The sequence below is a fragment of the Aotus nancymaae genome, unplaced genomic scaffold, assembly GCF_030222135.1.
Source record: "Aotus nancymaae isolate 86718 unplaced genomic scaffold, 86718_ANA_hifiasm-v0.15.2.pri h1tg000010l, whole genome shotgun sequence".
NCBI lineage: Eukaryota > Metazoa > Chordata > Mammalia > Primates > Aotidae > Aotus > Aotus nancymaae.
In genome coordinates this window covers 35,887,334-35,901,476 of record NW_026988421.1, presented here as the reverse complement: position 1 = coordinate 35,901,476, position 14,143 = coordinate 35,887,334, and the positions used below count along the sequence as shown (strand labels likewise).

Genomic DNA, 14,143 nt, shown 5'->3' with positions numbered 1-14,143 from the left:
TATCTCATTTTTTCAAATTATTAAAGAGCAATGTTTTTCCCATAGTGTAGTTAAGGGTTATCTATTCTAGAACATTTCACCAGGGAATACTTGTCACACAGACAGAGTGGGAATGACTTCTTTACATCTTTTGAGCATGAAACAACTGACATACACTTTCATTTAGTTGGTCTATATCTGTACAGTCAGCCTCACTAACATGTCTGGGGATTTCTTCTAAGGTCTTTGTCTGCAATTTCTACCATAATGATGCTTATCTATGGCTTTAAGAGACTAGGCGTTTTTAGTGTAGCTTTTATCAATTTTAATTTCCCTGTTAATTAAGAAGTAATTAAAATTATCAGCTGGAGTTAATGTTACTATTTACTGTAATGTTTTATATATTTTAAGAAAATATATGCTATAGCATAATCTTTCAGTTTAATCAAATACCAAGTTATAAAATGTTTGTTTGTTTGTTTGTTTGTTTTTTGAGATGGAGTCTTATTCTGTCACCCAGGCTAGAGTGCAGTGGCGTGATCTCAGCTTACTGCAACGTCTGCCTCCTGGATTCAAGCAATTCTCCTGCCTCAGCCTCCCAAGTAGCTAGAATTACAGGTGCCCACCACCACTCCCAGCTAATTTTTGTATTTTTAATAGAGATGTGGTTTCACCATCTTGGCCAGGCTAGTCTCAAACTCCTGACCTCATGTTCCACCCGCCTCAGACTCCCAAAGTGCTGGGATTACAGGCATGAGTCACCACACCAGGCCTAAAATGTTTATTTAATTAAATTTTAACTATTATTAATAACTCTTTATCCTACCCTCCCTAGTTGTAAATTAGCTCTGTGTTCAGCTTTCTTTATATTTTCCTTAGTCTTTGTGTATTAATCATGTTTTTTATTTTCTATGTTTTTATGATGCTTTGACATCTTGGGGACTTTGTGGTCCTAGAAGGGACTGTCCCTCTCACAGTCAGACAGTTCCTAAAGATAGCAAATATCTTGTCCACAGTATGTCTTTGATTTACAAAGCAAACTCTCCAGAGCCCAGAGCCCTATCCACCTTCTTTACCAAACTCTCACACATGAATGCAATATAGTTGTCCCTCCTCATAAGTAAGTCATTGGTTCTAGGGCTCCTCTTGGATACCAAAATCCACATATGCTCAAGTCCCTCATATATGGCATAATACTTGCCATATATTAGGAATATTGACAATATTATTTATAATATTTGACAATATTAGAGAATGTTATCAAGAAAAAAGTCTGTACATGTTCTATACAGATGCTTATTTTTGTTCTGAATATTTTTCATTTGGGGTTAGTTGAATTCATGATACACCATGGATACAGACTGCTGACTGTATTCTCCTTGTCCTAAATCATTACACAACCAGTATAGGACAACTATGGGCCACTGCTGTATCTCAGAGCCCATAGAAACTGTTCAAACTATCTATTCCCAGGCTTACTCAGTCTACCACCCTATCTTACTCATTTCTTCCTGTGAAAACCCCAATGAAGACTCAGCCTCATGGGTTCTTTTTGCTCTTGCTGTCTCCTGACCAACACTGGTACTTCCCTGTGTGGCTGCCCCTATAGGATCCAGCCCTATAGTGTCCTGTGAGCTCCTCTCTACTTGTGCGGAGAGGAGAAACTCTGGAAATAAAGACACAAGACACAGAGATCAAGAGAAAGAGGGTTTGGGCCCAGGGGTCCACTGCCAACCAAAGCACAGAGTCTGGCAGTGGCCCCGAGTGTCTGGACACTCTGATTTTTATTGAATACAAAGCAGGGGGCAGGGTAGTTAGGGCGAGACACTGGTGGTCAGTGATAGAGTCAAGTAAATCATGTGTCTTGGAGATAGGTGCCCAGGACTTTCAAGTAGCTGAGGCGAGGGAAGGAGCATAACGCATCAGCACTTTTTCCATACTTGTCAAAAACAAACAAAGACATTAAGATTTATGTTACTTTTACTGATTCTATCTTCCAAGAAAAAGAGGAACCAGGTGCAGAAGTGGAACATGAAAGTAGACATGGAATGTGACTGCTGAAGCATAGCATCACATAGAGACAATTAAGCCCCCAGATGTCTGTGGGCTTCCCTGACAGCCATCAGGCCTACTGCAAGAGCTTGGGGGAGCAGAGTTTTCTCTTCACTCCTCAGAGGAAGGAGACATCTCGGACGTCTCCTTCCATAGCTTGCTAATCAGTGGGCACTTTCCCAGTGCTGGCACTGCTGCATAGCCAAGGTGCCCTCCAGCAGCCCTTACATGGGCATGACAGAGGGCTTAGAGCATCTTGCCTTAGGGTCACTTCTTTCACAATGTCACCTTAGGTGCACACTTCGCAACTCGAGAAACATTAGCAAAATTAAAAGGTTATACTGGGCCAGGCGCGGTGGCTAACGCCTGTAATCCCAGCACTTTGGGAGGCCGAGGCAGGTGGATCATGAGGTCAAGAGATCGAGGCCATCCTGGTCAACATGGTGAAACCCCGTCTCTACTAAAAATACAAAAATTAGCTGGGCATGGTGGCGCGTGCCTGTAATCCCAGCTACTCAGGAGGCTGAGGCAGGAGAATTGCCTGAACCCGGGAGGCGGAGGTTGCGATGAGCCGAGATCACGCCATTGCACTCCAGCCTGGGTAACGAGCGAAACTCCGTCTCAAAAAAAAAAAAAAAAAAAAAAAGGTTATACTGAATGTATATATCTAGGTATCTATATCTATGATGGCTTATGAATAATTATGTGATTATATTTGTAATTTTTTTTCTATTTCATTATTTATATGGAAACAGGCTGAGGCTTCAGACCCTTGCCTCAGCACTTGTGGAGTCTCCCACCCACCTGCCCCCCAACATCCTCAACATGGTGTGGAGTCCCCCTCCTCTAGGAACTGTGAGCAATGAACTGTCTTTTCAAGGGCAGTCTGTTTCAGGGCAACCTGATCTGTTGACCTCACCATATCTAAATAGAAACAAAATCCTCAGTGAATTTTAAAACAATTGGATTTGGGATTAAAAGTTTATTTATCCTCTCCCCATCCCAGTTGGATTCACCAATAAAGTACTTGTCACAGTAAGTCTGATTTTCAGCTTGGATTAGTTTAGCACCATTCCTCTTTGTACTGTCTTCATGATAGTGAGTGAGTTCTCATGAAATCTGGTTGTTTAAAAGTGTGTAGCACCTCTTGCCTCCCTCTTTTGCTTCAGCTTTTGCCACATGAGTGCAAACTCCTGCTTTGCCTTCCACCATGGTTGTAAGCTTCCAGAACTTCCCCAGATGCCAGCATCATGCTTCCTGTACAGCCTGCAGAACTGTGAGCCAATTAAACCTCTTTCCTAATTACCTAGTCTCAGGTATTTTTTTATAGCAATGCAAGAACAATGTAACACACTCCCCAAAGTGAAGTGAAAGGAAAGATCAGAAACCAGATTTTCACTGTAAATATCTTGTGGATGTGCATGCACACACAAACACACACACACACAGAAAACTCAAACTGATAATCTCAAATTATCTCCTGCCTTCCAGGCTAGAATAAAATAATTTCTGAAAGCTTAGTGCCCTGGCATGTTTCAGCTGAAAAGAAGCCTGGCATAGGAGCAGTTAACTAAACAGGGTCCTATTATTTAATTTCCCATCATTACTGCACAATATTTTTGTTCAAGTCACTCTTAATTACATTTATGATACTCTCAAATGTAAAGCTTATTGATGATTTGATTACAACAATTTTATTTAAAAACTCTCACAAATAACCAATTTTCTCTATATTAATTTATTTATTTGTAAAATGATGGAATTACCTAAATGATGATCAAATTTATAATGACATAAGGTATTTTTTTGATTGCTAGATAGAACAATAACCTAGGATTCTATAAGAGGTCAGGCTTTGTTCAAATAAATAGAAGATAGTGCCTGGTGATAATAGACACCATTTCTTGGAGTAGAAAATTCTTTTTTTTCTTCCAATATTGAAATAAGGAGATAAAAGGAATCCATTTATCAATTTAACTTCTTCTGTCTGCCCTATCTGTAATTTAAGTTTGAAACGAAAGTTTCTTATTTACTTTTATTTTAGGCAAACCAATCTATATTCTTATTTGTGTTAGTTTTTGTCTTATATAACATAGATGGCTTTTGCTTTTTTACATTTGTTCCATCAACCTGAATTTCCCCATACCCTTTCTTTCTTTAGTCTCCCCCTCTGCTGGTTCTACACACAGTTCCTGTAAATATTCATTATATATGAGAGGTTTTCAGGTTCCTATTTTCTCCCTTCCTTCCTATATCAATCGTCTACAAGCTTTCCAGATAGATGTTATTTTGCATTGAAAACTTGAATTATTAGGTGTTTTTAAATGTGGCCTCTTCAAATTATTTCTTTTTCTCTTCAAAATAACAGGCATGTTGGGTCAGAATTGTGTAAAAAAAAGGCAGTGAATTAAATGCAGTATTTGAAATATCATTATTAAAAAAGCTAGGATGGAATGATTTTCAGTTTTAAGGGAAAAGTGACGTATTAAATTTAAATATGCTGTAGTTTCTGTTGGTAAGAGAATTTCTAGGTAGATATTTCTTTGGAGTTTCTAAAATTACCTTTTTCTGTTATCAGAGACAAAGTGTTTTATATGTACATTTTAATGGTAATTTAAAATATTTCCAATCCTTTAGCCTCACCCTGTGATCCCACTTTCATCCTGGGCTGTGCTCCCTGCAATGTGATCTGCTCCGTTGTTTTCCATAAGCGATTTGATTATAAAGATCAGAAATTTCTTAACTTGATGGAACAGTTCAATGAAAACCTCAGGCTTCTGAGCTCCCCATGGATCCAGGTGAGATCAAGAGCTTCTGTTCCTGAGATATAATTTATGTTATTTTATCAGACAGTCCAAATTTATTTTTTAGTTTTTTAAATTATACTTTAAGTTGTGGAATACATGTGCATAACGTGCAGGTTACACAAGTATACATGTGCCATGGTGGTTTGCTACACTGATCAACCTGTCATCTACATTAAGCATTTCTCCTAATGCTATCCCTTCTATTGCCCCTGACCCCCTGGCAGGCCATGGTGTGTGATGTTCCCCTCCCTGTGTCCATGTGTTCTCATTATTCAATTCCCACTTATGAGTGAGACCATATGGTGTTTGATTTTCTGTTCCTGTTAGCTTGCTGAGAATGATGGTTTCCAGCTTCATCCATGTTTCTGCAAAGGACATGAACTCATTCTTTTTTATGGCTGCATAGTATCTCATGGTGTATATGTGCCACATTTTCTTTATCCAGTCTAACATTGATGGGCATTGGGGTTGGTTCCACTATTGTGAATAGTGCTGCAATAAGCATATGTGTGCATGTTTCTTTATAGTAGAATGATCTGTAATCTTTTGGGTCTATACCCAGTAATGGGATTGCTGGGTTAAATGGTATTTCTGGTTTTAGATCCTTGAGAAATCGCCACTGTCTTCCACAATGGTTGAACTAATTTACACTCCTACCAACAGTGTAAAAATGTTCCTGTTTCTTCACATCCTCTTCAGCATCTGTTGTTTTCTGACTTTTTAAGGATCAGTATTCTAACTGGTATGAGAGGATATCTCATTGTGGTTTTAATTTGCATTTCTCTAATGATCAATGATGTGCTTTTTTTCATATGTTTGTTGGCCACATAAATGTCTTCTTTTAAGAAGTGTCTGTTCATACCCTTTGCCCACTTTTTGATAGGTTTTTTTTTTCTTGTAAATTTGTTTAAGTTATTTGTAGATTCTGGATATTAGCCCTTTGTCAGATGGAGAGATTGCAAAAATTTCCTCCCATTCTGTACGTTGCCTGTTCACTCTGATGATAGTTTCTTTTGCTGTGCAGAAGCTGTTTAGATTAATTAGCCCATTTGTCAATTTTGGTTTTTGTTGCAATTGTTTTGGTGTTTTAGTCATGAAGTCTTTGCCCATGCCTATGTCCTGAATGGTACTGCCTAGGTTTTCTTCTAGGGTTTTTATGGTTTTAGGTCTTACATTTAAATGTTTAATCCATCTTGAGGTAATTTTTTAATAAGGTGTAAGGAAGGGGTCCAGTTTCAGTTTTCTGCAAATGGCTAGCCAGTTTTCCCAACACCATTTATGAAATAGAGTATCCTTTCCCTATTGCTTGTTTTTGTCAGGTTTGTCAAAGATCAGATGGTTGTAGATGTGGTACACTATTTCTGAGGCCTCTGTTCTGTTCTATTGGTCTATATATCTGTTTTGGTACCAGTACCATGCTGTTTTGGTTACTGTAGACTTGTAGTATAGTTTGAAGTCAGGTAGTGTGATGCCTCCAGCTTTGTTCTTTTTGCTTAGGACTGTCTTGGCTATATGGGCTCCTTTTTGGTTCCATATGAAATTTAAAGTAGTTTTTTCTAATTCTGTGAAAAAAGTTAATGGCAGCTTGATGGGAATAGCATTGCATCTGTAAATTACTTTGGGCAGTATGGCCATTTCATGATATTGATTCTTCCTGGATTCATTGATTTTTTTTGAAGGGTTTTTCGTGTCTCATATCCTCTTCAGTTCTGCTCTGGTCTTCGTTATTTCTTGTCTTCTGCTAGCTTTTGAAGTTGTTTGCTCTTGCTTCTCTAGTTCTTTTAATTGTGAAGTTAGGGTGTCGATTTTAGATCTTTCCCATTTTCTTTTGTGGGCATTTAGTGCTATAAATTTTCCTTTAAACACTGCTTTAGCTGTGTCCTAGAGATTCTGGTATGTTGTGTCTTTGTTCTCATTGGTTTCAAAGAACTTATTTATTTCTGCCTTAATTATGTTATTTACCCAGTAGTCATTCAGGAGCAGGTTGTTTGGTTTCCATGTAGTTTTGCAGTTTTGAGTGAGTTTCTTAATCCTGAGTTCTAATTTGATTGTACTGTGGTCTGAGAGACTTTTTTGTGATTTCCATTCTTTTGCATTTGCTGAGGAGTGTTTTACATTCAATTATGTGGTCGATTTTAGAGTAAGTGTGATGTGGTGCTGAGAAGAATGTATATTCTGTTGATTTGGGGTGGAGAATTCTGTAGATGTCTATTAGGTCCACTTGGTCCAGACCTGAGTTCAAGTCCTAATTATCCTTGTTAATTTTCTGTCTTGTTGATCTGTATATTACTGACAGTGGAGTTTTAAAGTCTTCCACTGTTATTGTGTGGGAGTCTAAGTCTCTTTGTAGGCCTCTGTCTTTATGAATCTGGGTGCTCCTGTATTGGGTGCATATTATTTAAGATGGTTAGCTCTTCTTGTTGCATTGATCCCTTTACCATTATGTAATGTCCTTCGTTGCTCTTTTTGACCTTTGTTGGTTTAAAGTCTGTTTTATCATAGACTAGGATTGCAATCCCTGCTTTTTTATTTTGCTTTCCACTTGCTTGGCAAATCTTCCATCCTTTTATTTTGAGCCTATATATGTCTTATCACGTGAGATGGGTTTCCTGAATACAGCACACCAATGGGTCTTGACTCTATCCAATTTGCCAGTCTGTGTCTTTTGATTGGGGCATTTAACCCATTTACATTTAAGGTTAATATTGTTATGTGTGAATTTGATCCTGTCATTATGATGCTAGCTGGTTATTTTGCTCATTAGTTGGTGCAGTTTCCTCATAGTGTTGATGGTCTTTACAATTTGGTATGTTTTTGCAGTGGCTGGTTCCAGTTTTTTCTTTCTATATTTAGTGCTTTCTTCAGGAGTGCTTATAAGGCAGGCCTGGTGGTGAAACTTATGAAGCTTATTTTGGCTGGATATGAAATTCTGGGTTGAAAACTCTTTTCTTCAAGAATGCCGAATATTGTCCCCCACTGTCTTCTGGCTTGTAGGGTATCTGCAGAGACATCCACTGTTAGTCTGATGGGCTTTCCTTTGTGGACAATCTGACCTTTCTCTCTGATGGCCCTTAACATTTTTTCCTTCATTTCAACCCTGGTGAATCTGACAATTATGTGTCTTGGGGTTGCTCTTCTTCAGGATTATCTTTGTGGTGTTCTCTGTATTTCCTGAATTTGAATGTTGGCCTGTCTTGCTAGGTTGGGGAAGTTCTGGATAATATCCTAAAGAGTGTTTTCCAACTTGGTTTCATTCTCCCTATGACTTTCAGGTACACCAATCCAACGTAGGCATGGTCTTTTCACATAGTACTAATTTCTTGGAGGCTTTGTTCCTTCCTTTCATTCTATTTTCTCTAATCTCATCTTCATACTTTATTTCATTAAATTGATCTTGAATCTCTGATATCCTTTCTTCTGCTTGATTGATTCAGCTATGGATACTTGTGTATGCTTCACAAAGTTCTTGTGCTGTTTTACAGCCCCATCAGATCATTTATCTTCTTCTCTAAACTGGCTATTCTGGTTAGTAATTCCTCTAACCTTTTATCAAGGTTCTTAGCTTCCTTGCATTGGGTTAGGACATCCTCCTTTAGCTTGGAGTAGTTTATTATTACCCACCTTCTGAAGCCTACTTCTCTCAATGTGTCAAACTCATTCTCTGTCCAGTTTTGTTCCCTTGTTTGCGAGAGATGTTATCCTTTGGAAAAGAAGAGGCATTCTGGTTTTTTGAATTTTCAGCCTTTTTGCACTGGTTTTTCCTCATCTTTGTGGATTTATCTACCGTTGGTCTTTGATGTTGGTAACCTTCAGATGGAGTTTTTGCATGGTCATCATCTTTGTTGATGTTGATGCTATTGCTTTCTGTTTGTTAGTTTTCCTTCTAAGAGTCAGGTCCCTCTTCTGCAGGTCTGCTGGAGTTTGCTGGGGGTCTACTCCAGACCCTGTTTGCCTGGGTATTACCAGCAGAGGCTGCAGAACAGCAAATATTGCTGCCTGTTCATTCCTTTGGAGCTTTATCCCAAAGGGGAACATACCAGATGCCAACTGAAACTTTCCTGTATGAGCTGTCTGTTGACCCCTGCTGGGAGGCATCTCCCTGTTAGGAGACTTGGGGGCAGTCTCCTTAGCAGAGCTTGAGGAGGCAGTCTGTCCCTTAGCAGAGCTTGAGCACTGTGCTGGGAGATCTGCTGCTCTCTTCAGAGCTGGCAGGCAGGAATGTTTAAGTCTGCTGAAGCTGCACCCACAGCCACTCCTTTCCCCAGGTGTTCTGTCCCAGGGAGATGGGAGTTTTATCTATAAGCCCCCAACTGAGGCTGCTGCTTTTTTTTCAGAGATGCCCTGCCCAGAGAGGTGGAGTCTAGAGAGACAGTCTGGCTACAGGGGCTTTGTGGTGCTATGGTGGGCTTCACTCAGTCCGAACTTCCTGAGACTTTGTTTACACTGGGAGGGGTAAATCACCTACTCAAGCCTCAGTAATGGAGGACACCCTTCCCCGCATCAAGTTCCAGCATGCTAGGTCTACTTCAGACTGCTGTGCTGGTAGCGAGAATTTCAAGCCAGTGGATCTTAGCTTTCTGGGCTCCATGGGGGTGGGATCCACTGAGCAAGACCACTTGGTTCCCTGGCTTCAGCCCCCCTTTCCAGGGGAGTGAATGGTTCTGTCTTGCTGGGGTTCCAGGCACCACTGGGGTACCAAATAACAACAACAACAACTCCTGCAGTACCTTGGTATCTGCCCAAACAGCCACCCAGTTTTGTGCTTGAAACCTAAGGTCCTTGTGGTGTAGGCACCTGAGGGAGTCTCCTGGTCTATGAGTTTTGAAGACCATGGGAAAAGCATAGTATCTGGGCTGGATAGCACTGCCCCTCATGACACAGTCTCTTACAGCTTCCCTTGGCTAGGGGAGGAAGTTCCTCAACTTCTTGTGCTTCCCAGGTGAGGTGATGCCCCACCCTGCTTCTGCTTGCCCACCGTGGTCTATACCTACTGTCTAACCAGTCCCAATGAGATGAACCAGGCACCTCAGTTGGAAATGCAGAAAACACTTGCCTTCTGCACTGGTCTCACTGGGAGCTGCTGACCAGAGCTGTTCCTATTCAGCCATCTTGCCCCAATCCCAGTCCAAAATTTTGTATGGACCAAGCTGTGAAGTAAATGTTTGAAAACTGGAAATTATGTATACTCTTATGTGGTAACTCTGGAAATCAAAATCTTTCCTCTCTTTAGGGTTTTTTGTTGCCTGCTATAGTTTTTTTTTTTTCCCTTCTGAAGACTGTAGCTTTCTTTATTGACTTTTCTAAACTATTTTTGCAAAGTCTGCATTCTTTGTCATGTGTGGTTTCCGAAGTCTTCTTTTTAGCTTATTTTCAGCTAGTTTTGATGGAAATTTTCTTGAATGTGAAGAGGCAGAAAAGAGACATATAAAAATATGCTTATATATATTTATATGTATAAATAATGAAAGAAAGATGGAAGGAAGGAAGGGAAGAAACAAAGGAAGGAAGGAGGGAAGGAAGGAATGACGCAAGGAAGGAAGCTCTTTCAGATTGGCTGGAGCACTCCTCTTCATAGCCTTCACTTGCTGCTTAAGCTGAGTCTGGATGTCAGCCAGAGGTGAAAGTCTAGGACCTTCTCACATTTTTTTTTTTTGTTAGCCTGTCCTGCTCTGGGCATGTTGATAGCTTTCTAAATTTCTTAGTATATATAGGCACTTTTGAATGCCCCAGTTTTCCAAAGAAACTATCTCCCAGCTTCTATTCTCAGGATTTTTGTGCTCTACTGTGTGCCTCAACTATAATCATTTGCCCCAGGTAGCTTTGGGTTGTTCATTTGTCTTAGAAGCCTTTCGAGAAATATCCATTGCTTTTCTATCCTGAGTGAATTTTGTATCAGGTGAAAAAAAGGTAAGTGCCTCATATTAGCCCATGGTAGTCATCAGACAGGTAAGACAGAGAAACAGAATTCTTTGCAAATAAGATCTTCTGTGGTCCCTTTAGAACCAGGAACTAGGGTTCTCCACTAGGAATAGCGCTGCTCTTGACAAGATCACTGCCAAGCTGATGAGGAAGGTGGGACAAGGGCAAATAAACATACCACAAAGCTTACATATACATCATGGAATACTATGCAGCCATAAAAAGGAATGAGATCATGTCCTTTGCAGGGACATGGGTGGAGCTGGAAGCCATTATCATAAGCAAACTAATCCAGGAGCAGAAAACCAAATACCTCATGTTCTCACTTATAAGTGGGAGCTGAACAATGAGAATACCTGGACATAGGGAGGGGAACAACATACACTAGGGCCTGTTTGGGGTTGCAGGGAGGGAGAGCATTAGGAAAAATAGCTAATATATGCGAGGCTTAATACCTAGGTGATGAGTTTATAGGTGCAGCAAACCACCATGGCACATGTTTACCTATGTAACAAACCTGCATATCCTGCACATATACCCTGGAACTTAAAATAAAGACTAAAAATAAATCCACAGAGCTTTTCTACTATTTTTAAGTTGCCATTTTTTTTTTTGATTCAGCTTTTCCTTGCTTGCTGTAAACCTTTGACTGCTTTCCAGAGTTCTGTCAAAATTGATTCTGACTTTTTTGTTTGAATTTTTGGGTGTTTTTATGGAGCGGTGGGCCTGTAGATCTGTCTATTGTGCCAGTTTTGCTGGCATTACTCTGTGAAGTCAGTGGTTGAACACCACAGCTTTTCCATATCTTAGCATGGTGGCATTAACGTCTGGGAAAGATAGATGATTTCTTTATTTTACAGACAGGAAAAGAAATGCCCAAACATAGAGCTGGAATTCAAGCCCATTAGCTTGTGTTCTTTCCGCTAAACCACCAAACCCAGTTTCTGGCAGTAATTTGGTGACTACCCAAGAACACACACTCAATGGAAATCCAAGTCCCTTGTTGAAAAGTTGGCATTATTCACAGGCTTTTCCTCTAGTCAACTTCTAGAGACCTCTTCATGACATTATTTGGCAAAAGGGGAGAATGTTTGGGAGCACAGATGCTTCCAGGAAGCTCTGAATAGCATAGGGGTGTTTAATGCTTCAGCAAGGTAATTAAGGTTAAGATGACAAAATCATGGGGTTTTGGGTGTATGAATCATTAAAAAAATTACAGTTTTGCCCTGTGCTGAGCTAGCATGTCCCGAAGTCTGTCTTTAGAGTTTAAGATAATTGTGTGTTATCTTTACTCACAGAGGTATCTTAACTACTCCAGTGTATAGGTACTTATTCATAAAATGCTCAATTACATTTTATGGTATCTTTTTACTCCTCCCAGTTATAAAAGAGTGATTCTATTTCTGAGGCTGCCTGCTAGGAGTGGAAATAGCAGGGAGTGGCTTTGTGATCTATTTCATGTTGTTCAAACTTCCTTTACCTCTGTTCTTATCTGTAAAATGGGAATTAAAGCAATTCGTGGCATTCTGTATTTCAAGGCTGCAGAGAAGAATTAATGTAAAAAATGAGATAATTGACATGAAGATATTTTAATATTCTGAAAACAATATATGAGTATAGGAAGTTATCATCTTTGATCCCTTGTTCAGAATTTTCTCCCTAAAATCTTTCTATCACTATAGAGGATTACTTTGTATGTACAATCAAATGTTCCTCTTAAAGAGGGAGACAATTTTTAAAAATTCACTCCAGTTTTAAACCAGCAGTTGACTTTTGGTATATGTCTTCATTACATGTGTTTAATTTAATTAATTTAAAAAAATTCTTTAAGGTCTGCAATAATTTTCCTGCTCTCATCGATTATCTCCCAGGAAGTCACAACAAAGTTCTTAAAAATTTTACTTATGTTAAAAGTTATGTTTTGGAGAGAATAAAAGAACATCAAGAATCCCTGGATGTGAACAATTCTCGGGACTTTATTGATTGTTTCCTGATCAAAATGGAACAGGTAAAATGTTATTTGTTTGCCTGTATCTTGTGGTTCATTGATTTCATTGATTAGTTCTATACTGATTGCTTGTGTGGTGAGGCAAGAAACACTTAACAAGCACTTTAAGTACATATTATGTGTATGGATCTGGCAAAGCCCCATGGAGGATTTAGAATTGAATTGTTAAACAATTAGAACATGTCAGCACTATTTTTAGGTACTAATAATTTATCTGAGGAAAGACAGAATGCATACCTCAGATGAAATGGAAATACAAATAAGTTAGAAAATTAAAAATATAGAGCCATACATTGAAGGTGGACATGGTCATATCACACAGCATATGGGAGAGTGAGATCAAAGGGTTTAACCTAGGTAGGCCTATTCCATGTCCTGATGTTTGGTGTAAATATTAAAATATTTACAATGATCAATGGGGCAGTCAATTTTTTGGTGGGTAGAACAGCCTGATGAGAGGTTCAGAGATGTGTGGTGGCAAAGAGATGGAGAAGGGAGGCCTAAACTGAATGGAACCAAAAGTAAATTTGGACAAATATGGAATTGGAGGTGTCTGTAACCTGCAGACCTGAGTACTGGCATGCAGATTTTTGATTTGATCAGGTATATGTGTGAGCCCTAACAAGAGTGGGATGCAGATAATTACTAGAGAAAGTAATCCTAGAAGTTGTGTAGAAAGATATGTACAATGAGAAAGGAGGTCAAAGACTTGCTATAAGACTTTTCATATCTTTGAAGTACAGCTTGTTGAAAGTGTGGGCTACATAAACAGATTCTGAAATAAAATCAAGTTGTCCCTTCTGTCATACTGCCAAAAATCTATAGATATTAGTTTCAGTTAGAGGATCAGATGGGAGCCAAATGATAGGGGCTGTGTGGGAAATTTCAATAAGACCAGATATTCTCTTTGATAACTTTAAGTGAGGAGGGAAAGATTCAGATTGTGAATTTTAATAGTGGTAGGGTCAATTTGGAAACTGTGTGAGAAGGGTGATATAGATGCCCTCAGGACACTCATATAGGTGCAAAGTACTCCTTGAACTGAGAAGAGGCCCAATCCAGAAAAAATGGAAAAGAGTTAACTCTAGAGAAGAAAATACTTCCTCTGAGGCCACCATTATTTTATTGAACCATTTCATAGCAGTGGGTGGAAATGCAGAGTCAGTAGGTGAAAATGGCACAGAGTCAAAGAGGCTAATGAAGGTGACTTTCATGAAATTGCCCATGTAATGTCAGCAGGACTGCTCAAATAGTGTGCTCTAGATGGAGTGAAGTGAAGATGAGAGAGTCTGAGGAAACTGGAGAAGGGAAGAAGCAAATTATTCCTACCCCCTACCTTCTCTGCTGCTAGGTCAATGGTTCTGGTCTAATTAATTTG

General features: G+C 39.4%; 1 protein-coding gene across 1 annotated transcript in view; it reads left to right on the top strand.

Annotated features, from left to right (window-relative positions):
* The window catches only part of CYP2C18 (cytochrome P450 family 2 subfamily C member 18), a 38,704-nt gene that overhangs the window by 11,098 nt on the left and 13,463 nt on the right, over nt 1–14,143 (top strand). Inside the window, exons 5-6 of the mRNA XM_064374093.1 lie at nt 4,669–4,829; nt 12,589–12,765. Coding sequence (XP_064230163.1) covers nt 4,669–4,829; nt 12,589–12,765 — 338 coding nt within the window. The remainder of the gene's footprint in view (nt 1–4,668; nt 4,830–12,588; nt 12,766–14,143) is intronic.